Genomic DNA, 25,831 nt, shown 5'->3' on the forward strand with positions numbered 1-25,831 from the left:
CCCAGTCACCCTCAGTTTAGTGGCACTCACTGCCAGTGTGATCCCAGTCACCTCCAGCATGATCCCTGTTCATCCCAGGATAAGCCCAGCAGTTTCCAAACGCCCACAGCATGAACCCAGTCACTCCCAGTCGTTCCCAGTTGCTCCTAGCATGATCCCAGTTCCTCACAGCTGCTCCCAGTCACCCTCAGCACCATCCCAGTTATTCCCAGTACATCCCATTTGCCCCAACATGGTCTCATTTGCTCCCCACAGGCTCCTGCTCACTCCCAGTGTGATCCCAGTCTCCATCAGTGTGATCACAGTCTGCCCTGGCAGTCTGATCCCAGTATTATATCAGTACAAACCCAGCACAGTCCCAGTCACTCCCAGTATGATCCCAGTATAATGTCAGCACAAATCCAGTACAGTCTCAGTATGATCCTACTATGATCCCAGTATGATGTCAGTACAAACCCTGTACAGCCCCAGTCACTCCCAGTACAATCCCAGTATGATGTCCATACAAACCCAGTACAGCCCCAGTCACTCCCAGTATGATTCCAGTATGATGTCCATACAAACCCAGTACAGCCCCAGTCACTCCCAGTACCATCCCAGTCCAGCCCAGTCCCTGGCAGCGCTGCCACTGCTGGGATCCCCCAGCCCTGTGTGCGTTCCTCCCTCCCGGAGGTGCCGAGAGGAGCCCCAAGGGCTGGCAGTGCCCAGGCAGGGTCCCCAGCAAGGCCCAGTTTGGATGTGCAGCCCCCAGTTTTCCCAGTTTGCCTCTCCTTTGGCCCGGGCCGGGTTCCCCCCGCCCGCAGCGGCTGGGAGCAGCCGAGAGCCCCGCGCTGCTCATCCCGACCTGTCCCGGCTCCATCCCCGCTCCTTCTGCGGGAACGGGGCACCGAGGGTGTCGCTGCTGCTGGGGGAGGAGGAGGAGGGAGGGAAGGGGAGGGATGAAGGGGGAGAAGGAGGTGGGGTTAGGGAGGGGGAGGAGGTGGGGGAGATGGAAAAGGAGGGATGAAGGCAGAGAGAGAGCAGTGATAGAAGGAGGGAAAGGAGGTGGGGTTAGGGAGGGCGAGGAGTAGGGATGGAAGGGGAGGGATGGAAGAGGAGAAGGAGGTGGAGATAAGACTGCGGAGGAGGACAAGGAGCGGGGATGGAAGGGGAGGAGCGGCAGGAAAAGGAGGGACAAAGGCGGATCAAGGCTGGGCAGACGGAACCATGTGCTCGAGCCCTGCCTGGATTTGCAGCCCCCACCTGTGGGATCATCAACCACCCCCCATCGCGCAGGTGAGCGGGGAGGGGGAACTCGGCCCAGATATCCCGGGGGGATCCCTGGGTGGGGTTTTTTGGGGAGATGTTTGGAGAATGAAGAAGTCCAAGGCTTAGTAGAAAAGGCCCCTTGGGGGGACATCGGGGGGTGCCGTTGGTGGCTGCCGGCAGAGGCAGCCTGGAGGAGCAGAGCCCTGTGTCCCCCAGGAGCCCAAAGTGGGGAGCCCAGAGAGGGGGGAGCGCCGCCATTGGCGGGACCCTCAAGAGCTGGAGAGGGGCAGGGGGGACTCCTTGGAGCCCCTGCAGCCCAGAGCAGAGAGTGAGGGGAGAAAGGACCCGGGAGCCCAAACAGCCCCGGCATCCCAAAATAGTGAGAGCGAAGAGGGGGGAGCTTTTGGGATTGCTGGAACTGCCAGCAGCCTGGGGAGGGCAGGCACCGAGGAGAAGGGGGACCCCCAATCCAAGTGTGACCCCCAGCAGCTGGGACAGGGGGGAACCCCGAACACCAGAGGGACCAGGGACAGGGAACTCTTTGGAGACTTTTTCAGGGCTGAATTTTGGTGTTTGGGAGGTTTTTCTGGAGCCCAGGTGGCCTGTGACTTGTAGAGATGGACTTGGGCAAAGGGACCTTCAAAATCCACGTGGTCATCCATTGTTTTACCCAAACCAGGATTTCCCATTGCAGCCCCTGGGAGGCAGTGAGGAAGAGGAAGGTGCCCCAGGACACTGAGGCAGGTGAGGAGGAAGTCAGTGCCCCTTTCCCCCTCTCTCCTGCTCCATTTCCCAGCCCAGCGCGGCCCCCGGCTGCAGGACAGCCCTGGGGGGATCTCCTTCCCCCTGCCTGTGGCACGGAGGCAAATCCCATCCTGTTTTTGTCCCTCCTCCTCCAGAGCAGGAGCTGAGCATGGAGAGCAGGGAGGACAAATCCCCGGGGCAGAACCTGGTGGAAGAGGCCGTTTTGAGCAGCTCCACAGCACAGGAATCCAACGGGGAGGAAAAGCCCCGGAGATCCTGCACGAGGAGGGGCTGCAAACGCAGATGGCGGGGATCTGAGGGGGAAAGAGCCAGCCTGGGCCGGGAAGGCGGCCGGAGATGGAGCCAGAGCTCAGAGCTGGTGCTCCATGAGCAGCTCCATGATGGGGAGAAGCCCCACACGTGTGAGGAGTGTGGGAAGATCTTCAGGTCGAACTCTGAGCTGATCAGGCACCAGAGGACCCACACTGGGGAACGGCCCTACAAGTGTGATCAGTGCAGGAAGAGGTTTCAGATCAGCTCCAATCTCCTCAAGCACCAGCGCACTCACACAGAGGAGAGGCCCTTCCGCTGCCCCGACTGCGGGCAGGGCTTCAGGCAGAATGCCCATCTTGTCACGCACCGATGCATCCACACTGGGGAGAGGCCCCACGAGTGTGAGGAATGTGGGAAGAGCTTCAGGCACAGCTCCAACCTGATCAGTCACCGGAGAACCCACACCGGGGAGAGGCCCTACGAGTGTCGGGAGTGTGGGAAGAGCTTCAGCCAGCATTCCAACCTGGTCATCCACCAAAAGATCCACACTGGGGAGAGGCCCTACGAGTGTTCTAAGTGTGGGAAGAGATTTCAGAGCAACTCCCTTCTTCTCCAGCACTATCAGATTCACAGAGAGGAGAGGCCCTTCCAGTGCCCTTACTGTGGGAAAGGATTCAAGCACAACTCCACCCTCATTACCCACCGGTGCATCCACACTGGGGAGAGGCCCTACGAGTGTCCCCAGTGTGGGAAGAGCTTCAGCTGGAGCTCTAACTTGACCCAACACCAACAGAGGCACCGGTAAGGGAAGCCCTGCGAGTGCCCCGAGTGCGGGAAGAGCTTCGTGTGCTGCTCCAGCTCCATCCCCCACTGGAGGAGCCCCTTTGGGCATAGCCCTGGTCACCCACATTCCCTGTGATCCATGTTGGGAACACACCTGGCTGCTTCTCCTGTTTCTTTGGCCTTAATTTTCTTCTGATTCATCTTCATCCCTTAAAACCACCATAAACATGGTTAAATAAATGAAATTGATCAAAGATATCTAAAGTCCCACCATTTCTCAGGTGTTTGAGGAGGAATTTAGGATTTGGGGACACATTCTGTGTGGAGTGTCCCTGTTGCTAAAAGGCAGGAATTTGATCTCATCCTTCTTGTGTTGCTAACAACTCCTCCCCTCGCCCAAACCCAAACTCCACCCCTGGCGTACCCTATAAAAACCCCATGGCCCTGCCTTTGCCCTGTTTTTTGGGGTCAGAAATGAATTCTGGAGCTCTCTGAAACCAGGACCCGTCTCGTTTGTTCCCGGCAACGGCAGCTGCAGCTTCCCTGGACACCATGAACTCTGGAGAATGGGGGCAGCCAGTGAGGACATGTCCTGGATTGCAAGATAAGTGTGTGTTGTGTTTGCCATCTGTCAGAGGTGGGGCAGTTATCTTCTGTGCATTGGGCAATTTAGCTCTTCCACAAGCATTCCTCCCTCCAGGAGATATCTGCTGTTAATGGGCCATTAATTTACAGGAGAGTGAACATGTTTTTCACAGGCAGCTTCACAGAAACTGGAAAACGTGGGGGTTCCCAGGAGGGGGCACCCCTGATCCAGGGCATCGAGGTGCTGCCTGCAATTGTCCATAACCACCCCTAAGGAGCCTCCAGGGCTTCACCCTCCATGAGCTGCAGCAGACGTGTCAGGAAAGGTGACAAGAGCCCGTGGAATGGTCCTTGTTGCAGGCAGATTAGCCACTTGTAGCTCTTCAAAACTCCCTCCTTTAAAAAAATGAAAAAACTGAAACCATTCCTAAATGTGAAAACCATGTTCACTCTCCTGTGAAAATGTAAAAAGTTTAATAAAGGACAGTGGGAGACCAGGACCATGGAGCAAAGGTTATTATGGCTGGGTGCATCTTGGCACTCAGCCAGGAGCACCCTGTTCCCTTCGGGGATCCCCCTGAAATGCCTTTTCCCTTACACCAGCCTGTTGCATATTCATAGACCCTCATGCATATCCATAAACTACTTCACATGTTCCAGGAATGATTTTACATGGCCCCTCCTTGGGTCTGCCTTTTCAGAGCATGTGTGTTTCTTGGCTGTGGTTTTGGCTCCTTCTCTTTATCACCTCCAGTTTTTGGGCCTTGGTCACTCTGCCTTCAGCCAGGGAGTGCTGATAGTTGGCAGATCTGTGCAGGTGTCCTCATCCTGTGTGCATTGGATGTTATCCCATCCCAGCAGGAATTTTAACACAAGCAGCTATTTCATGAAGCTTAATTAACAACAGAAATAAAAGCTGTATCTTTACAACAAAGTTGCTTTAACATCACAGATATAAAATCCATTTTAATATTTGCTAAAAGCCACTATTAGAAGATGTATCCATAACATTGCCCATATCTTTCCTTACCCTTTTGTTCCCAAGTGTGCAGCAAGGAGTGAAAACTGCCAGCATGGCACGGGATTGCTGCCATCTCTCCATCACCCCATGTCCCTTTCCTGTAAGAGCCTGAATGAGAGATGAGGGGCTCCAGGCAGCTCTCCAAAATGCAGTTTATTGTATCCAAGATGTTACAGCAGTCCAGGGTCTGGTGACAGAGCCTGTGCCTCCAGCTGTCAGCTCCAGCTGCAGACAAGCCTGGGGACCCTTTAGCTTTGGTTATAGTGCATTATATACTCTGCTTTGCTGAGCATCTTAATACAGTAGAACCAATCATTACCTTTACTTTTATCTATAGCCTATCATAACTCCTGTAATTACCATATTCATATTACTATTCTCCAGTCACTAAAAGTTAGTACCTTACAGTTTAAGCTAGAAGTTGTTTTTCAGTTTTCTTGCAATGGAAAATTCTGAGACCTTTTTTCTATTTGCAATATTGACAGTCTTGTTTGCCTATGGAATCTTTTTGCTTGGTAAAAACATCTTCTTGTTTGAGGTGGGTTTATCCTTTGCTCTAAGCCATAAAAACCCCTTGTAAGTAGCACACCCTTTGCCTAAGTGACCCAGTAAGACTGGCCCAGCACTTCTTTTCTTCTATATCAAAACTTGCTTTCATTTCTATTCCTTCTGCTCATTCTACATTCAAAAATCTTTCTGTCATGCACACATATCTGTTAAAGATTCTTGTCAAACTTTCATCCTTCCCAACACTCTGTGCCACTCTGTCTCTCTTTTCCTGAGGGCAGAACAAGGGACAGAATCCATCCAGAGGTGACACGGGAGCGCTGCCGTCCTCTCTCCGTCCTGTGTCCTCCTTTCCCCCCCATCTTTCCATGTTCCCCTTCCCTGCCTGTCACTGCTGAGTCAGAAATGACACGGATAAATGAGTGACACACTCCATGCATCTTCAGAAAGCCAAAAATCATCTTTATTAGGAGACGCATTTTTTTATACTCAGTCCTGATTTCGGTGGACCTGATTGGTTATTTTACATTTCACATGATTGGCTAGTTAAGAAAACCCCTTGGGGTAAACAATCCATGAGGAAAACAATTGTCACAAACACCACCTGCGAGGTTGTTCAGGATTCTTCATCTCCAGCTCCCTAATGTTTCCCAGACGGATCCATGGGAAATCTGACCTGGATTGTGTATCCACACCTACCCGGGAAGGTGACGGCCGCGCCGTCCCGGGCCCTCCCTCTAGAAATGGCGCTTACCACGCTGTTTAAGGTTCCCCTTTTTCCTGCCCAAGTCCTTCTTTTCCTGTCCCCAACCTCCCCTTCCCCCCTGCTGTTGGAACCCAGGGCACAGGGAATGTCTCCCTGCCTGTCCTGAGAAGTCCTGATCCCCAAGAGATCACTGCTTTTAACTTTTGTCCATGGAGAAAGCTTCCAAGACTTTGGGATGAATTGGAATCTACGAGTGTGTGAAATAGAGATTAGTGTAGTTGATCACAGGGTGAAAAACTGAGAGCTTTGGGTGTTTAGTATGAGGGTGGATAGAAGACAAGACAGAGGATTTTGGGCGTTGCCTGATCTCCTTCTCGTTCTTCATCTCCTCCATTTTCTGTTGTGTTGGGAGCACAGGGTGATTGGTTGGAAAAAGCTGCAATGCAGATGCTGAGTGGTAGACAAAGAATTAGTTACTGGTAGAAAGGTAGAAATAAAATGCGTTCTAAGAGTTAATTAGGCAAAATGATTTTAAAAGACCTTGAACCTGTGGGTCCTATGACTTTTGGTGCCTTCTCTTTGTATGCTAAGTCTGGTGTGCAGACGGCATGCTGAACTTTTGCTAAGAGAAAAATGAACAACAGCCTGAAGACTGAAAAAACCAAAGGTCCCGTTTGTTTCTCAATCCTGGCACAGAACTTTTTAGGGGTGTCCCCATCAGGGGATCCTCAGGGGGGGTTCACACCTCCCTCCTTCCCCCCCTTCCTGCCCCGCTGCTCAGCCCCGCTCCAAGCCCTGCACCCGGGGCCCTCGCCACTTCACAAAAGGAACCAAAATTACCCCAAATCCACCCAAAATTACCTCAGAACCCATCCTGAGGGGCTCTGGGGGAAATTTGAGGGGAGTTTTGAGGGGATTTGGGAAGATTTTGGCTGGGTTTGAATCCTTCACCCGCTTGGGCATCCACAAGGTACTAAAACCACCCAAAATTTCCTCCAAATTAACCCAAAATCCACAAAAAGTCGACCCAACAACCAGGCGGTTGGGGGGAAAATTTGTGGGGTTTTGAGATTTAGGGGGATTTTGTCTGGGTTTGAATCCTACACCAAATTTTGTGTCCAGGAGGTACCAAAACCACCCCAAATCCACCCAGAATTGACCCAAAATTACCTGAAATTCACCCAAAATTACCTCCAAATCCATCCTGAGGGGGTTTGGGGTAGATTTGGAGGGATTTTAGGGGGGCATTTAGAGTGGATTTGAATCCTATGCCCACTTCAGCATCCACAAAGTACCAAAATCCCCCAAATCCATCCAAAATTACCTGAAATGAATGAAAAATTCATCCTGAGGGGGTTGGGGGGAGGTTTGGTGGGGGGGGTTTAGAGGTTTTGGGGGGGATTTAAGGGGGCTTTTTGGCAGTCATCATCATCCAAAAAACAACACCCCCTGCCAAAGCCGAGACCAAACCCTAAAGACTGTGCCCCTTGTGAAGAGGAGTTCAAAGAACTGCTCCCCTTCTGAGGAGGAGATCAAAAGCCAGAGGAGACTGAGCTATTAACTCATTAGGTTAAAACGTATTCATTTAATCAAGTATCATCATTTCTGTTAGTTTATCCTTTGTGATTAAGTCTCAAATGCTTTCCTATTCCTTGTTAATTTAGCTGAATGATATTCATTTTGGTTTTGTAAACTATTAAGTCATATTCTTCATGTTATATATGGGGTCCCATATGTCTAATTCAATAAACCACAAACTTCAAATTTAGCAGCAGTTTTAACTGAGATAAAACAATACAATCAAATAGAATCCAGTAGTTACAAAAAGAAATTTGGCAGTGGTTTTGATAAAGCATAACCAAAACTGCTCAGGGTACAGGGAGGGCTTCCCACCCTGTCTCACGTGCAAAAGGCAAAAGGATCCAAACACAACTTATGTACTGTGGGCTAATACATATTCATCAATATTTTCCTGTAAATCTCCTCCTGTTTCTGATTCTTGAAATCAACATCACCACACTCACAGCGCATGCTCCCACTGTGGCTAAGAGGGCTTCTGGCTCTCTGGGGCTCTCCTCTGAGGAAGGCCAACAGTCTTCCTCACCGTCCTCTGAATAACCTGGCAGGCTGTGCATGTGCCCCAAGTCCTGTGTTATGTAAGTAAGCACTATGCTCCAATTAAGCCTTTTTATTTTATAGAAAAGAACACTCTTTTATGCTCCCTGTCTGGAATTATCCCAATGTTATTTATGTCATGGCCGATCCTGTCCTGGGAGTTGTCTTAACTTCGTCTTGATGCCAATTCTGACTTGGGAGTCTTCCTAACTTTTGTTCATCAAGGCCAATTCCAATCTCCTGTATCCTGTTTCCCACATGTATCATCTACAAAGAAACCCATCTGCTTCATACTATGAATCACATATACCTTTCCAATTTTCTTCCCAAAATATTGATATAATTACAATTTTGTTAGCACAAACCACATCCATTTATCACAATTTCCCCCATCTTCTCTTTGGATAATATTAATTCATGCTTTTTATTAAAGACTGAATTTTGGTATCTTCTACATCCCACAAATCCAGGTTTTCACACTCCCTCATTTTTCTTTTTGATCAAATTTGATACATGGTATTTTACCTATGCAGGAAATAAAACATGGTATAGACCACAATAGAGTCCAGCTGGTATAAACCACCAGATTTTGTTAGCACAAATCATATCCATTTATCACAACAGGCCAAAAGCTTGGAAAAGGATGAAAGAAATGCTCCGATGACGATGGTAACAAAAAAAAAAACCAAAATAATTTATCTTTGACAGCAAATGAACATGGGCTGCCCTCCAGCCCCCTGAGCCTGGCAGGCCGAGCGGTGCCGTTCCCATGGCATGAGGTGCTGGCAGCCTGCGGAGAGAAACCAGAGAGCCACGGTCAGTCGCAGCAGGCTCCTGTCCCCCTGTCCTGCCATGGCCTGTGCCTGGGCCAGGCTGCTGGCTGTGCTCAGAGCCCAAACCTCCAGTCCTAGTCTCTGTTTTTAGAGAAGGGCAGCATGGCAGGCCATGTTCCACCTCCTCCGCCTAATCACGGCACAGCAACTCCTCAGCAGCTGCAAGAGCGGGATGCCCGTGTGCCCGCTGCCGCCTGCCCAGAGCCCTTCTGCCAGCCAAGCTATGGAGCTGGGTGCCCACCTCTGGAGAGCTGCTGCCAGGAGAGGAGCCGATCCTGCACCAGGTCCTCGTCCTTCTGGAAGGGGCTGTCCCTGCAGACCGTGGCCCCTGGGGTAGTGCTGCCACTGGACGTGCTCCACAGACGCTGCAGGCGCTTCCCCCTCCAGTCTGGGCACCAGGTGTAATCCTCCTGGGAAAAAGAGAGAACAATTGCATGGAAGTCAATTCAAAACAAGACCTGGAAACAAGAAAAAGCACAAAGCCTGTCACCATTCCACAGGCCTGAGGAGGGTCTTACCACTCAATGAAAGAATTAAACCTGCCCACTGGTGGGGAAAATCCCCACCTTTCCTCCCGTAAACGCACCCCCCATCCACACGGATGGATGCTTTTGTCAGGCTGGCTGCCCCTGCCTCAGCCCGTGCCAGTCTGGCTGGCAGAAGCTGTCAGCAAGGCCAGCAGCCGGCTCCCCTTCCACAACTGCAAGCAAGGGATGTTGTTTCATATATAAATTTGTGTATGATTTTAACCTAATCACTGTAGTGCACATTACTAGTCTCCCTAAAATAGTATATAAGTGCTTTTATCCCACAATAAAATCAGATTCTGATCCCCGAGTCAGTCTCCCCGTCTCTCTCCATCGCCGACACTTCCCTGATAAAGAACTGTTATTCCTGCCCCCATGTTGTTACCTGAGAGCCCCCTTTAATTTCAAATTTTTAGCAATTGAGAAGGAAGGGGTTTGCATTTTTCCATTTCAAGAAAGGCTCCTGCCTTCCTTAGCAAACACCTGTCTTTCCAAACCAAGACACAGGAGCCACCTGTATTATACATGGAAATACTTCACACGAAAAACCAAGAGCCTCAAAAAGGCAAAACAGCTTGGTAATTTGTAGAAAGTAACTCTGATCAAAAATAAAATGTGTGAATAGATTGGTCTAAAGATGACATTCACAATTTTCCTGGTGACATTGTGCACTGTACTGTAGCAGGGGACAGCCACTGGACATAGCCAGCAGGATAACTGGATATGCTTTTCAAACTTATTCTTAGTATTCATTGAATTATTCATTGAATTCTCATCCTTCTGTACACTTCAGCTTTGTTGTAAACTTCAGAGACATTTTTTCACAAGCTTCTAACAAGTTACTCTGGATCCATAATTCCTGAGACCAAATGGAGTCCAAATGCCAAGTAGGATTACTCTTTTCAAAGCCTGCAGTCACACAGAATGGAGCAGCACTTAAATCATCCTGTGCATCCCATACACATAACAGTCCAGTCACTGACCATCTGCAATAATTTTTTTTACTTTTGCTACAAATTACCTTCAAGAATAAGCTACAAATAATATCTTGATCTGGTTTAAATTCAGGGATTGCACTGCAATTGCCCAAAAAAATTCTAAGGGAACCTAGTGCTGTTGCAGTAATACAAGAGAACTGTAAGTGTGTATTACTAGTTGTTATTCATAATAGGCAAAAATGGCTCAGATCAGCTTTGCAAAGTAAGAAACAAATCATGGAGAGTTGAAATGATGGAGTTGGGACAGTGTAGCCAGTCTGCTTTTTGTGAGAGATGCTCTTAAGCAGTGGCAGTAGTAATGTACTCATCTCCTGTAACTTTGCTCCTTGTGATCTACTTTCCCCCTCTGCAATTTTTTCTGCTCTTTTTTTTTCTTTATTTTTTTCAGCTGAGTACCAAAAGGAAACACAGAACTGCAATGTTGCTACCAAAATAATAGATTTTTTTTTTCAAAATAAAAAATACTAACAGCTTTTAGAAAACACATCAGAAGTGTTGGAAAGTATAAACAATACAAGATATTGAACAGGATTTTTACATAATACTACATCAGCCAAACAAATGGATAGTAAGGCTTGAGGAACAAGGATGTAATTAAAGTTTTATTAAAAGCGCTTCTTTTGTTCTGTGTGTGGTAACTGTCATCACTCTCATGTAAATACTTCACCATCTATTAAAATTTTCCTAGGCTGTATTATTTTGCAATCAGCTATGATTTTTTAAATTTCTCTTGTACCCATCACTGAATTATCTGAGCACAATCTCCAAACAAGACAAATGGTAAAGTAGCAAAGGGCTGCAATAACTGAGCAGCCAACAGGATAAGCCACATTGGCATCTCTTGGCTCTGCCAAATCCTCTGTGAGTGCTTTCGTTTCTTTTCCACTTTGGTCTAAAATGCAACACAATTTCATTACTTCTGATGGCTCACCTCTGAAAGAAAAAGGCAGTAGCTGTTTTTGGTAGGGTAAGTTGCATTTGCAAATTGGCTCACCTCCTTGGCAGCAGAACTGCATTTTTTCTTATCAAAGCTGCTCCTCAGCTTGAGTGGGGAGAAGGCGCAAAAGGATGAGAGAGGCTGGTGGAGCTCTGATGGTCTGAGGATGCAATGGTGCAAAGAGCTGGAAGGTGAAATACCTTCTCTTGAGTTCAGGGGCATTAGGGAAAGGGAGTGTGTGCCCGAAAGCTCAGTCCTGTCGGCCATATACACCGAGTAAAAGGCTTTTTTCCTGCACTTGTGTGTGTGGCCAATGCCAAGGGATGGCAGCTCTTTCTGTTGTGGGGGCATTGCAGCCTCCAACTGCAGAGTATGCAAACTGAGCTGCATTGAAATGTGTTCTCCAGGGCTCAGTTTTGGGGCTGGTCCTGGTTAACTTCTTTATTGCCTGGTTAACTTTTTTATTGATGATCTGGAGATGGAGATTGAGAGCACCCTCAGTAAATTTGCAGATGCCCAGTTGGGTGGGAGTGTGGATCTGCTGGAGGACGGGAAGGCTCTGCAGTGAGACTTGGACAGACTGGATCAATGGGCCAAGGACAAGGCCATTGAGGTTCCACAAGGCCAAGTGCCACATCCTGCAGGTCACCAGCCGCCTCAGTGTGAGCCAGAGTGTGCCCAAGGGGGCAAGAGGCCAATGGCACCTGGCCTGGATCAGCAGCAGTGTGGGCAGCGGGACCAGGGCAGTGCCTGCCCCTCTGTGCTGGGCACTGCTGAGGCCACAGCTCGAGGGCTGTGCCAGCTCTGGCACCTCGGGAAAAAGGACATTGAGGGGCTGAGTGTGTCCAGAGAAGGGCAGCAAGGCTCACAAAGGCTCTAGAAAACATGCCCCATGAGGAGTAGCTGAGGGAGCTGGTTTGTTCAGTCTGGAGAAGAGGCTCAGGAGGGACCTCACCGCTCTCTCCAACTCCCTGACAGGAGCGTGCACTGAGGGGGGGCTGCTCTCTTCTGCTGGGCCTGCACTGAGAGCCAGAAGAAGTGGCCTCACGTTGAGAGGAAATTCAGGTTAGACTTTAGAAAAAAAATTCCACTGCTCAGGTGTTCAGGCCTGGGAATAGGTTGGCCAGAGGGGTGGTGCAGTTGCCATCCCTGGAGGTGTTAAAGAGACCTCTGGATCTGACACTGGCAAATGGTTTAGTGGTCTGTGTTTGAAGTGTCAGAGCTGGGCTGACGTTGAACTGATGCTCTTCAAGATCTCTTTCACCTCTGACGGTTCTACAATTCCAAGCGCTTCCCGCCTGGCTGAGGGGAAGGCTCAGGGCTGTCCCGAGTCCGAGGGCGGCCGTGCCCTGACGCGCTGGGGCGGCGTCTCCTGAGGGGCCGGGCCGGGCTCTGCCCTCAGCTCCGCGAGATCCCAGATCAGCCCGGCGGGGCCTCCGCTGTCCTTCAGCCCGCAGATCCCACCCCTCAGCCCGCAGATCCCACCCCTCAGCCCGCAGATCCCACCCCTCAGCCCGCAGTTCCCACCCCTCAGCCGGACAGCGCTCGGCAGCGGGCACCCGCCACGCCTCGGGGTCTGCCCGGAGCCACCCGCGCCACTGGATCACAGGTACCCGAGCCGTGCCCCATTTCCCCCCTCGGCACTCCCCAGCCTTCCCACAGAAGGCTGCTGTTTCATCTTTAGACTGTTGCCTTCCAACCCCCACCCCCCCACCCCGCTCTTATTTTAAATATGTATATGTTCTTTCCCTTTTATATTTGGGCTGATCTGGAGTGCTTGCTAAGGCTTCAGAGTGGAGCTCTGATAACGAGCTGTAAATCACACACGGCCCATCTGAGGGAGGAGGGTGTGAGGGAGCTGAAATAGGCCAGGAGAGCCCCAAGTCCTGTTCCACAGCGCAGCGTCCTCACGGCCTCAGCTGCTGCTGTGGGGTTTGGTTTCCACAGGACGCCAACAACCCGCACTTCTCCCCTCTGGCCTTTGCTCCCTGGGTTTCGAAGGATAAATCCTGCCCAGGCTGGCTGGTCTACTGACCGTGCCAGCCATGTGCTCTGGTGCTGCTGAGCACACACATTGACAGATCTGCACTTCTCCAGGAGTGGTTTCTGAGATTTAAAGCAATGTTACTGGGTTGTTTTCCATAACTGATGGAGAAGAATTTTAGATGCAACATTTGCCAGCTGTTTGTTGAAGCAAATCTAGTTGTTTGTCTTTCCACCTTGCTCTGTGATGCAACAACCGAGGTCAGCTATTTGAATCTAATTAATGTAGGCTGGTTTATAAATACTATTTTGCGTACCTCCTGTAGGTTGCAAAAGTCAAAAAGAGGCAGGTAAAGGTCAAGATGTGTCCTTGTATACATCCAGTTTTAAACCCCTTGTGCTTCTTATATTGCATAATTGTATAAACATGTATTAAATGAAACTCTTCTGAAAAGCAATTAGCTCCAGAGCAAACTCATTTTTACAGCCTTCCTTTTGTTTGGGTGGGTTGTGTTTTTTCTTAGGCTGGCAGGGTGGTGGCAGTAGGACAAAAAGAGGTGAGGAAGGCTGGCAAGCTTTTCCTTGTTGTGGCAGGGTTGGATTTGCAGGAAAATGAAATGCATGTCTGTTATCACTTCTGAAAGGCTGCAGGGAGATGACCTCTCTCAATTCTCCTCTCTAAGGGAAGCAGCAAAGGAACGGGGCAATCAGTAACTCCCAAGAGAAAGCAGGGCTGGCTGCTTTCAATGGATGGATGCACAGTGATGACAAGGATTCTGCTTTGAGCCTTTGCTCCACTTGGAGAAGGAAAATGAATCCATTCTTAAGCTGCATTTGCCACTGATTTAAAGTTTCTACCTGAGCTAAGTAATTTTTGGAGAAATTGTAAGAGGTTACTGTGATGCTTGCATCAACCTTCTCTGTTTGGGACTTGGGGCGTGTTTGAGGGAGCATCTTTGTGCCTCCAAAGCTGAATGTCACTCTGCTGCTCTGCTCTCAGAGGCTGCCCTGTGGGGTTTGTGAAGAAGCAATGCTGTGGGGTTTTGTGGGTTGCATGGTTCATGTAATGTGGCAATGTCTTTGGGGAATTTCAGTGGGTTCTCACTGTAAGGAACATGTCTCTGTGCTCACTGCCCTTGGTTTGATCAGTGCTGCCAGAACAATGCTGATGGTTTGGTGGCTCCTTGAGCAGCAGGAGGCCGAGTGTTTTAGAGTGTCCACCCCCTAAGTAACATGACTTGGTCTTAGTGCCAGTTGTTGGCCAATGGCAAAGTTGGCCACTCTTGTAAGGAAAGTTGGATCAGCTTTGTTGTGATCAGTGACACAGAGCAGGGGATGTTCTTTACTGACAGTGCCCCTCAGGGGTAACATGGAATGACCTGATTTCTGCAGAATGTCCACTCTCAAAAGATGATCACCTGTTAGTTACAAATGCAGGGCTGTCATAAAAGACTGTATTTCCAAAGGAAAACTCTGCCATGTAAGAACGCATTCAACCGTGTGTGTGTGAGATGACAAAGTAAAAGCAGAAAACTGGGAAAAGTGCATTTTAGAAAAATGATGTTGTTTCTACTGCATATATTATAAACACTGCTAATCTGAACAGAACTGAAAAAACTTTTTCCTTGCTGTTGTAGAACAAGAACAGAGATTTAAAAAAAAGGAACACTCAAAAGGTGCAGATAAGTCAGTGTGGTAAGATATCTAATATAATTTGTCATTATAATCTGCATCAATTTTACAAAGTTTTAGTAGACTGTGATAGGCCTGTTGTGGGGTGGTGAGCAGTTGGGAAAACATGTTTTTTCCTAATTTCCACATTTTGGATACTGTATTGGATATGCAAAGGGTAAATCCAATGTCAAACCTGCACACATAGTAAAACACACCATTACGAAGTCACAGTTTTTGGTTTTAATTTGCTAATATTTATCCACATTTTTATTGTATTTTAACTTCTTTAAGAACCCTCAGACCTTGTAATGGTTTACTGTGAACAATACCTTCTGTCACTGTTAGAAATAATTATCAACTAAGTCTTTTAATGATACCCCAAAGACTAAGAAGCAGATTTTCCAAGTCTGTTTTCCCACCCAGGGTTGTGTGTAGGTGCCCAGAGAATATTTTGTGTTACATCTCCACCCACCTGACTGAGGGCTCTGCTGCTGTGCTGCATGGTTTATGTCTCCTGTACCTCAGTACCACGGAGCAGCCTTGTGCTCTTGGACTCTTTCCTTACTACTCCACAGATTTTCAACTGCACCCTGAATTTTATTTGCACTCTGAATACTTTAATGGCTCTGTATTATTTACACTTAATGCACCTTGCAATTGTGAATTTAATATTTAGTAGTTTACATCAGACTTACTAAGAGTTACTAGTAATGAAAGGCCAGAAATATTAAAAGGAAGCTGTTACTCTGCAAAGGAACTCATGCTCAAATAACAAAGGATGGACAGAAATATTTCTAGGTTTGTTATTGGTGGCTGAATAGAAGTGATGTAGCTCCATTTTGGCTCACTTCCCCCCCTTTTTTTAAAATACACCTACATACTGCATTTTGACAGGTTTATTCTAATACTGACTAGATTAATAGAGAGAAAAGATAACAATTTAATGAAGCTTTTTGTGTTTGCTCCTAGATATGAAAACAGATCTGACCTTACTGCTGGAATGCCTTAAATCTCAGTTGGACTGCCCTCTGTCTCAGCAGGAGGCTGTGGTCACTGTCTATTCCATTTGCCAACAAAACAGTAAGAAAGGCTTTACCTTAGAAACAATGCAGGCATTTATGTTCCCCATATATGCCAAGGAACTGGTGGGCACTGTAAAAATGTCTAAAGGACATAAGGCTTGAGATGTTGGAAAATCATAGAAGCCTTTCATTTTGCAGAGAAACAGAAGCAAAAGTTTTTCCTCTTGTAGGTGAAGCAAGCGAATACTTTGGAGAAATTGGTGGTTTGATGTTTAGAAATGACCTTGCCAAGTCGAATGCTCATTGCATCGTAAAGGAAGCAGCTTTATTTACATTGGGGATTATTCTAGAGAGTAATGGCAATAAAAATAACACTGTTTGTATTTCTGAGTGCGCTATGGCCCCCTGTCATTACTTGTGCTCCTGCTTTGTCTCCATTTTCTTTTGGTCTCACAAAATGAGACTACAAGATTGTCAGTGGGAGAAAGGGCAGGGAAGGTGCCCCAGTTGCCCTGTCCATCCCCAGATTTGATCTGTGCCTTGCTGACTTGTGCACACAGGGTGTCTTTAAGTTACCAGACAGCTGCACTCCCCCTGTCCCTCAGCAGCAAGTGACTCCTGGATTGTTCCAGAGCTTGCCAGGGTCCTGCTTGGTGTAGAACTCACTGCAGGGGGAAGCCCTCAGGCACTTCATAGTCCTGCCCTGTCTCTGCTCCCCACATACTGGCCACAATTGAAACTTAATAATTTAGGATGATGAGTAGCTTACTTGAGGTTTTCACTTTTTGTTTTCAGTGTCTTGTCAACAGACACTGTTGACAAGTACACTGTCTTGTGTACTTCTGAGTTGCTTGAAGAACTCATTTTATTTTGAATTAAAAAGGATTCTGATGTGAACTTGAAAAGAATGTCTGTTTCTGTCATCTTAGTACTGGTGTCAAATAATGGTAAGTTGGTTTTTTTTTCTGTGTTATGATAACTCTCCTTTTCTATTTGCCAATCTGCAGTCCAAAATTTGGAACATGCAATAAGCAATGTTTTGGTGAAGTGAATTTATAAAGATGAATGTTTGCATGTAACCGAACCTGAATTGTCGAAGTAGGTCATTGCTCACTGGGATTTCCTTAAACAGCAGAATGTGGTTTAGTTCTAAAAAGAGAGTTTGCAAATGCAAACCCATAGTTTCTGAGAGTGTCTAGAAAGAGAGAGACATGGAAAGGTTATTTACCAATATGTTGATATGATTTTGTATTTCCTTGTGGGGAGGATATGTGCTTAGGAAAGGGAATGTATGTATGTAAATTCAACTTGCTGTTAAGATTTTGTCTGCAGTTGCATTTGTCTCTGGAGTCTTGTGTGTGTTCTCTTTTAGAAAATGGGCAAACCCATGTCAGAGACACAGGCTGCATCAGCCTGCTGCTGCAGTTGTTCAGGTGAACAGGGTTGCAATTCAAACAGGCAAATAGTAGGCTGGTTAGCAGCTATGTTTCCTTGACTGTCTGGGCCTTGCTTGCATTTCCTTAACAGAACAACTCTCTCCACATCTGAGAAGAATCTGTCAGCTGAAAACACTGATCCCTGCTATCAGCTCTGGTCCTCAGTGTGCAGCACTCTCTGTGCCTGTGTCAACAACCCCCAGCACAGGAGGTGTTGCTCTGAAAACTGTGGAAGAAGTCCAAAGATATTCTCCAAATCGGTAACACTTTGGTTTCATTTTAACTGTTCAGCTGAAGTTGATTTCATTGCGTTTTGATTTGGGGTAATTTGTTTTTACTTTTCCAGAAGATAATCAGAACATTTGCTGTGGGGTTTTTCCCTATGCCAAAGGGTGGCTCGAGAGTTGCACAGAGCCTGGGATAGTTCGTCCCATCTGTTCATTTCTTGGTCTCACAGTTGCAAACAACTGGAAGTGCAGCTCAACCTTTACACAGCTTTGAATTTGATAAAAGGAAGTTTAATTCAAGAGGTAAATGGGTTTTTCTTTCTTGTCAATCTCTACAAAGTCATTTGCTGTTCTTCCCACTTTTACTCTGACCACTGTACTCCACCATCTTTACTTACACTGTGCTGTGCTCAAGTCCACAAATAGCCACAGTCTGCTTACATTTGATAGGGTCAGTGAAACTGCTGGGAGCTGTTCTGATTAAAAGTGTGTCTAAATTAAAGTCCTTGTGACATGGCTGAAAACAATGACTTAGGTAGAACTCAGGCATGATGTTTGCCATTGGTGTGCACATATCAAGGTCATGTTTTCCTGGAACTATTTTATATGCAGTTACTGCAATTCTTGAGATTAATGTATCTCCAGCTTCTGTTGTATAAGAAATGTAATGACTGACACATGCACAGAAAAACTCTGATGGACTTACTTGGTGAAAAGCTAAAAGAATTTGCAGACTCTGTTGCTTAAATCACATTTTTTTCTTTTTTCCACTGAGCAGATGTGCAGAAATCTTTTGTTTCTATTGGAGGATTGGATACATTAGCCAAAGTTCTCCTTGAGCTTATGCCTGATTCCTGTTTGTGTCACTCCAGCATGAGACTTGCAGTGGTAGTAACAAAGACTCTGAATGCCTGTAATGCTACTAACTGTGAGTGGAAAGACATTTTTGATCTATGGCAATTTTAAAATGCTATTTTTAAAGTCTTGTGCTGGTGGAAAAGTTGCAGAAATGAATGCTTAAAGGCAGTTCAGTTCTCCACATCCCAGTGGATGTTGCAATGCTTTTTAAAACTCAGAGGTGTAAGTGGGGAGTGATTCAGTTCATCTGAGGTGGATTACTGTCCCATTGTTGCTCAAATAAATGCAGTGAAATTTAAACCCAACTGAAAATTAAAACTGAGATGCTCCAGCCCTTGCTGGGTAAGTAAAGCTGAGCTCTGGGCCTGGATTTGACCAGTCAGTTTGGATCCTGGAGTTGTGCCTATGGCTGAATAATAAATTGTGTAGCTTTAGGAAGCTTTAGTCATTTAGAGGTGGAGCTGAACGGACGTGGTGTTTGTGCACAGCACACTCTGCTCTGGTTTGCTGGCCGGGTACTGCTCTCCTGATGAGGTTTTGTGTTTTCCACAGAAGGTTTGCAGAAACCTGTGATCCTGACGAGCCTGTGCTGTGGCCGTGGTTGCTGTACCTCACACTTCTGCCATAAGAGCTTCAAATGGAAGTTCCCAGAAGTTGAAAAGCATCAGCCTGCACTAGTTGTGAGGGTAGTTTCAGCTCAGTTGGGTGTGACAGGACTGGGCCTCAGCGTGGATGCTCTAGCAGTGGTGTTGCCAGTGCCAGGAAGGGCTTGCCCCCTGCTCTTTTTATGGCAGATACTCTGCTTGTCAAAGCTTATTCAACTCTCTCTGGCTCCATGCTGGAGCTGATCAAGGACATGGAGAAACTCAGCAGGGATCTGCAGAAGTTGCACAGTGCAAAGCCCTCCTCATTCATCAGATCTTCTGCCTCCTCTCCGTGGAGCACAGGCTGGGAGGATGGGCAGGACTGGATTTGGGAGCAGCACAGGAGGGGTGGGGTAATCTGAGCTGTTCAAGGTGGAGCAGGGCAGGGCTGAGCAGGCCCAAGGCTTTGAGGGCTCTGTACAGTTCCCTCCAAACCCAGCATTTGATCCTTGGATAATTCCTGTACACTCACAATTGACTTTGTTTTCCTTCCAATTATTTTAACCAACAGCTGCCATGAGTGTTGTCTTGGCAAAGTATCCCACTGTGTCAGAGCTGCTGAAGCTGCTGTCCAATGAGACACTGAGCACAGGAGAAAAAAATCAGTATTATTCTAACAATTGGACACTGTACTGAAGTTTGTGGTAAGATTTGCTTTTTCTTTTTCCTGTCTGTCAGCTTCTCCTAAATTCTCATCCACTGACTCCTCTTGTGGTGTCACTTCATCAAGACTGGAACACGAGAGAGTGTTCAGTTAAATAATACAATGTCAGTATTTGGACAAAAAGTTTTCTAGAATGTTCCATCTTTAAATTTTAAAGCTTGTTAGCAGGAAGTGTCTTAAGTAGCTTTGAAAAGTAGACTCAATATGCAAGAATTCAGAGCTGGGCTTAGGTGTCTCAAGGAATAATTAATCCAGACTTGACAGCTACTACAATCCAGACCTAGCAAATGGGTTGTCTTGAGCACCCTTTTCATGGTCCTTGGCACATACAGCTTCTCTCCACTGCTTACAAGGCCAGGAATATTTGTAAAAGCCATGTAAGAGCATTGGTTTCAAGACACAGAAGCAGTTGGTGGCTCTAAAATGGTTTTGTCGTGTTCCTCAGGGCTTGCCCAAGCTTATCTGGCACAAATACAGCACTTCAGTTGGTATTTTGTGGTAGTGCAAGCAAAGAGAAAGGGAAATTCATTTGTACTTGTGGTGTTTCTCATGTATGTTTAGAGAAACAAGAAAAAGACCTTGTGTTCAGAAAGTTTGATTTTTATCCTCTGAGTGCCAATAACATGTTCAATAATTAGCTCAAGAGGTCATAAATTTATTTTAACAGACATTTTTTCATTAAGAACTAGTGAAACAAGACTTAATGGAAAATGTCTTTTGAAAAGAAAAATTATTAAAAAATTATTTCAACATAAAAAAGGTTTTTCTTCAAATGCCAACACTGTCAAAATAAAAATGGTAAAAGTTTTTATTTCCTTTTTTTTGTTAAGTTTAAAGAAGAAAGAACTATGTTTAGCAATTATCCATTATATGATTCCATATGGGAATGAGAGCACAATAAAAATTCAGCCAATGACAGAAGAAATGAGGAGGAACAGATTGGCTAGACCAGGCTTAAGCTACTAATTTTATTTTGCTAAATAGAAACCTTGAGATTTTGATATTTCTGCATCCCAGGCCTCACAGAAATGTTGCATATCTACTCCAAGAGCAGGTCATGGAAGAGAAGAAATACAGGAGTCATTATTCAAATGTTTTGAGCCACAATTAAATGAGCTTGGAACTCCATCGAATAAGTGGTCTCAGTCCTTCAGTTTTCTTACAGCAACCTGAGTTCTGGTCAAATCATCCTGTGGGATGTAAAGCTCTCCTGCTGTCACTGCAGCAGGCTTGGGTCTGGAGTGAAAATCTCTCTTTCTGCAGAAACTTGCAGAGAGTTGCCAGTATTGGCCCCTACAGTGACTGTAAGGTGAAGGTGTGTGGGGCTGAAACCAAACCTTTCCTTTACCATGTCCTGTTCTAGAAGAGAACCAGTGTGAGCTGCCTCAGAACAATGGTCTGCCACTCATGATTCAGGTATTGACAGAATCTCAGGACGAGGAGCTCGTCAAAGCTGCTACTTTTGTGCTGCAGAGCTGCAAACAAATGAGTAAGCTTGCTGTGACTGCTTTAAAAAGGAGAGGGATTGTTTCCATCTCTGTGTTCTGCTGATTCCCCAAGTGATTTTAACTCCACTTTTAACTGTGGCAGCTTTTTTTGTAATTCTGTATACTCCAAAAGATGTTTGTTTTCTGCACAGAAAGTTGCCTATTTGTCTTTAAGAACTGACTTAGGCAGAAAAAAAAAGAAGTAAAAATTCCAAGAGTGTTGCAAAAATGCATTTGTGAAACCTCTCCATGTAGGGCCAATTCTTAAAGCTTTCCCATCTCTAAATTGTGTGGAAAAGATCAACATTGTCATTTATCACCCAGGGGATACTTTCTTCCTGGGGGTGTAGCACTAGAGGGAGGGAATAAACCAGGAGATAATCAAGCCTGAAATCACTGTGTCTGCACTGATTTCCAATCTGAAGAAATCTTGATCTTTTTTTTCTAAAGTAGGATGTATTTTTGGGCCCCCTGTTTCAGTTTTTTATAAATTATCTGTACAATCCCTCCCATGAAGCAGAGAGACCTTGTCCTCTAATCTCTAGAGCGTGGAGGGTGTGCAGTTGCTAATTAGGAAAAAACAAACCTGTATCTCCATTTCTGTGCTGCAAACACAACGGAGAGGTTTGTGTCAGATTGAGGTGTGGAGATTTGTAGTGTCCATTACTGTGGAGTTGTTTTTTTAAAAAAGCAGAGACTTGTACTGGTGAAGAACCCAGAGTTAATTCAATGAAAAAGCTTTTTTTTCTTTCACAGCATCATTGTGGAAACAGTTTCTAGGAACTCTAATTGCAAGTTCACCTCTTGTAACAGCAGCTTATATTTCAAGTGTGTTAACATTTATGTAGAAATCTAAGTTTTATAAAAATTGTAATTTTGCATTAAATGATTGGGGCTGTCCCTTAGCATACAAAAATGTAATAAATGCTTCTTAAATGTTGTGTTTACATGATAAAATTTTAATTATTAATGTTGTTTTATATTTTATAAAGCTGAACAGTTGCTCTGAAATGATATGATAACTCATTAAATGTGAACAGTGCAGAAGAATTGGATATGCAAGTCAGAAAAAGATGTCTGCAAGATAGCTGGAAGAAAGCAAAAGTAATTTTACACAGAATAAACTCAATTGAAAAACAGCACGATGAGGTTGGCCTACTTACCGAAATGGGATAAAACTAATCACATCTTTCCAGAGTTTAAGGAGCAAGCAAAAGTAAAGCCTGAAGATAAGTTCAATGTGAGCAAAAAACCCAGGAAAAAACCTTGAATTTGTGTGAAACGACAACCTGCAACATTTATCAGTATTGTAGATCAGCCTGAGTTACAGATGTGCAGAGAATGGAGGCATCTGTATTGTAGGAAGTATTCTAGTTTCCTGTAAACCCAGATTTTCTATAAGCTAGAAAAAGAAGTTGAAGTAATTTGTAATTGCTAGACATTCAAACCTGTAATTTTAATATTTGGGTGCATGAAATGCTCAGGATTGTATGGCTGTGGGAACTGATTTACTGATCTACCCCAAATGGTGGATATTTTTTATATATATATATATATATATATATATATATATATATATATATATATAATTTTTATATATATATATATATATATATAACCTCCCCTCTCCTAGAGAATGTGTTAGTAGTAGAGGTAGGTAATGACTGAAGGAGGCGTGCAATGACATGGATTTTTTTTCCCCTTCTTTTCAAATTAATACATACTGCATAAAATAAAGTATCTTACTCTGCTGCCAGGTTGGTATGCTCTCATTTCATCCACTGACAGTCTGGTCCTTTCCAACCTGAAAGATCATTTCCTTTTTTATGTCTTTCAGGACATGATTGAGACTGGTGGAACAATGAAAGCTCTGCTTTCCAAAATAAAAGACAAGAAACCAAGGGATGGTAAGAGGTAGAGCCTTTTAAGGTACAAGGATAAAGCCACTAACTAACACCTTCAAATCATTTGGGTCTGTAGGCAGTGTATGCTGACAGGTGCTTGTTTGGCTTGAAGTTTGGAGTGGGAGGAAGCAAATGCAGGAAGTAATCCTTATCCAGCTGCTGAAAAATTAACTGTTTCTTCAGCTGGGAAAAGGACCTGGGCACTGCCATCTTCACTGCTCAGATAATTAAAAAAAGGTTTTATGGCTCTTGCCATGCAGTCATCAAGTCTGCTGGATTCCCTGTTTCTTACTTTATGTTTGAAGGAAATTCAGCTCTTTCCATAGCTTTTCTAACAGCACCTCAGTTGCCTCCATACTAGAATGACAACACTCAGAATATTTCTTCATACTGTCAACCATAGAGGTTTTCAGAATCTGAGAGTCTGTCAGCACTGGGAAGATGACTTCAAGTAGCATTCTAGATCTGCTTTTAGTAGATCTCAAAAGAAATTGTGTGGAACATCCCTGTGTCTGTCAAGTAACCACAATGCTCTGTAAAAACAGTTGCTTTAAGCATCAGGTATCCAGACAGTCTTTCTAGAGACTGTCCAGGAGGTTCTCAGGTTCTTCTGAAGTGCACAGGAAAAGCAAGAATAGATATGATTTTGCAGAAGAAATTGTCCTTTTCTCCCTTCCCCCGACTAAAATCATTACCAGCCACTTGGACATGCTTCCCCCTCTGTGCTATTCTAGTGTGCATTGCTGCATGGAAGGGCAAAGATCTGAGACACGGGATTGAAGGGAACTGAATACAAAGTCGAGCCACTTGGACAGACAGATCAGAGCCTTTGCTTCTCCGTCCACTCCAAGACTGAACACTTTTTCTTTCTGTGCAATCATCTCACTGTTTTAATTGAAGTGCATGATTTTAGACACTTATGGGAAGTGTCGAGAGCCTGGGTTCCCCCCCGGCTCCGCCTTCCTTGTGCAGGAGCAGCCCGGAGCTGGGGCCGAGGCCCCGGCGATATCGAGCGCTGCCGCTGTGGCCCGTCACGTTCCGGGCCCCGGAGCGGATTCCTCCCCCTCCGGCCGGGGACCGAGGGGGCACCAGGGCTGGAAGGAGCGGGGACCGAGGCCCGCCCGGCGTCACCGCCCCCGGCCCGGCCCCGACAATCGGGTGCTGCGGTTGCCGGGGAACCGCGGGCGCGGCCACAGCGGCTGTGACGGCGCCGCCGCCTCAGTTGCCGCAGAGCGCGCTCCGGGCTGGTTGTTCGCAGCCTGGGCTCGTGCAACGGCTGCACTCAGCGATTCGCTCGGGGACTTTTTCACAGAGATTGTCTCTGCCAGCGAGCCCTGGACTCGCAGAGCTTTGGTCTCTGCCAGCGAGGAGTCCTCAATTTCATTTGAAGGTAAAGATTGATTGTGCTTTTTTGTTTTGTCCCATCTGTGCTCAGAAAGAGAATTCCAAAGGGAAACAGAGGATGTGATCATGCCATTCTTCTGGTGCATTAGTTCAGTGGCATGTACAGCTGAATAGATGAACGATATCTGGTCTACTGATGGTGCTTTTTTTCCACTGAAGAAATGCAGCATTTTCTAAATGTGCTAGTCTAGACATTTTTTTCCCTATAGCGATGACTTAAACTGCTTAAAGGTGAATGAGTTCTGCTCAAGTTTCAGTGGGTTGTTATAGTCTGGTCCTTAAAATTATTAGGGAGATGGCCCTGAATTAAGGTGCAAACAGGACCATATGCCAAAGTCAATTGTCTGGATTTTATGTAAGAGCAAATCTGAGGAAGAGAGAGAGAGAAATAGAGAAGGAAGTTGGCGAGGGGGACAGAAAGAGAGTGACAGATGAAATAAAAAGTAGAAAGTATCACCATTGCATGGATCTCACTGGCATACCATGAAATCCTCTTCTGGTCTTCTCTGTGGTGAGGTGTCACAAAACATGAGACTTCAATGGATTCATGCAGATTTGGGCAAGGTGGGACTGCCCAGGTTCCTGCCTGGGGTGGGGCAAGTTAGACTCTCTCTCTTGCTACTTTCAAATAAGATAAAATCTTTAGCACCAGTATATCCTTTTGAGCCTGCTGTGAATTGGGTTGTGGATTTTCAGATCTGTTGTGTTCCTTTGCATGCCCTGCAGTCACCTGGTGCAAGGCCTCAGGAATGGCTCTGGGGGCACTTTGGAGGTCTTTGATGGGTTCTGACACCCCGTCAGCTGCCCCTGATGGGAATGTCCCCTGGATGTGGCCTTCTGGGGCTGGGGGGTTTAGAGCTGAGCCAGTTTGTCTGAGGGAGGATGGGTGTCCACTGCCCCTTACCAGAGGTTGTGCCACACCCCCAAAATTTCCTCCTTCCCCCTGTGTTGATGGGAAGTTTGTGTGCAAAGCTGGCCTCAGCAGATGAGTCTGTAGCTATGACTTCCCCAGCCTGAAGGCAGGGAGAGCTGATTTTCAGGACAGCTGCTGGGTTTGGCCTGGTTGTGGATACATTTTTCTCAATTAGCCTTGTTTAGTTCTCCCCAGACCTGAGCTAGCAGGACAATAGTGTCTCCTTGATCTTGTCTCAAGTTCCCTTAGGTGGCTTAACTCACAGTCCCAAGTTCGAATAAGGAGGCATTTTCAGGGAGGGGTGGGCTTCAGTGGTGGCAGATTCTTGATTCAGTTTT

The 25,831-nt window shown here is 46.2% G+C and overlaps 1 protein-coding gene and 1 pseudogene across 1 annotated transcript; both read left to right on the top strand.

The window, feature by feature from the left end:
- The first annotated feature begins 1,930 nt into the window (after positions 1-1,930).
- Positions 1,931-3,306, top strand: LOC132334776 (zinc finger protein 239-like). The gene is made up of 2 exons (XM_059860890.1): positions 1,931-1,992; positions 2,148-3,306. The coding sequence occupies exon 2, from the start codon at positions 2,162-2,164 to the stop codon at positions 3,068-3,070; it is 909 nt and encodes a 302-aa protein (XP_059716873.1). The 5' UTR covers positions 1,931-1,992; positions 2,148-2,161; the 3' UTR covers positions 3,071-3,306.
- A 3,194-nt stretch (positions 3,307-6,500) lies between these two features.
- Positions 6,501-24,577, top strand: LOC132334625 (telomere repeats-binding bouquet formation protein 1-like; annotated as a pseudogene).
- The last annotated feature ends 1,254 nt before the right edge of the window (positions 24,578-25,831 follow it).

Source organism: Haemorhous mexicanus, chromosome 16 (genome assembly GCF_027477595.1).
Source record: "Haemorhous mexicanus isolate bHaeMex1 chromosome 16, bHaeMex1.pri, whole genome shotgun sequence".
In the NCBI taxonomy this organism is placed as follows: Eukaryota; Metazoa; Chordata; class Aves; order Passeriformes; family Fringillidae; genus Haemorhous; species Haemorhous mexicanus.

Excerpts from the sequence above, each read along its gene's own strand:
- LOC132334776 (XM_059860890.1), top strand. The coding sequence starts at position 2,162 with ATGGAGAGCAGGGAGGACAAATCCCCGGGGCAGAACCTGGTGGAAGAG.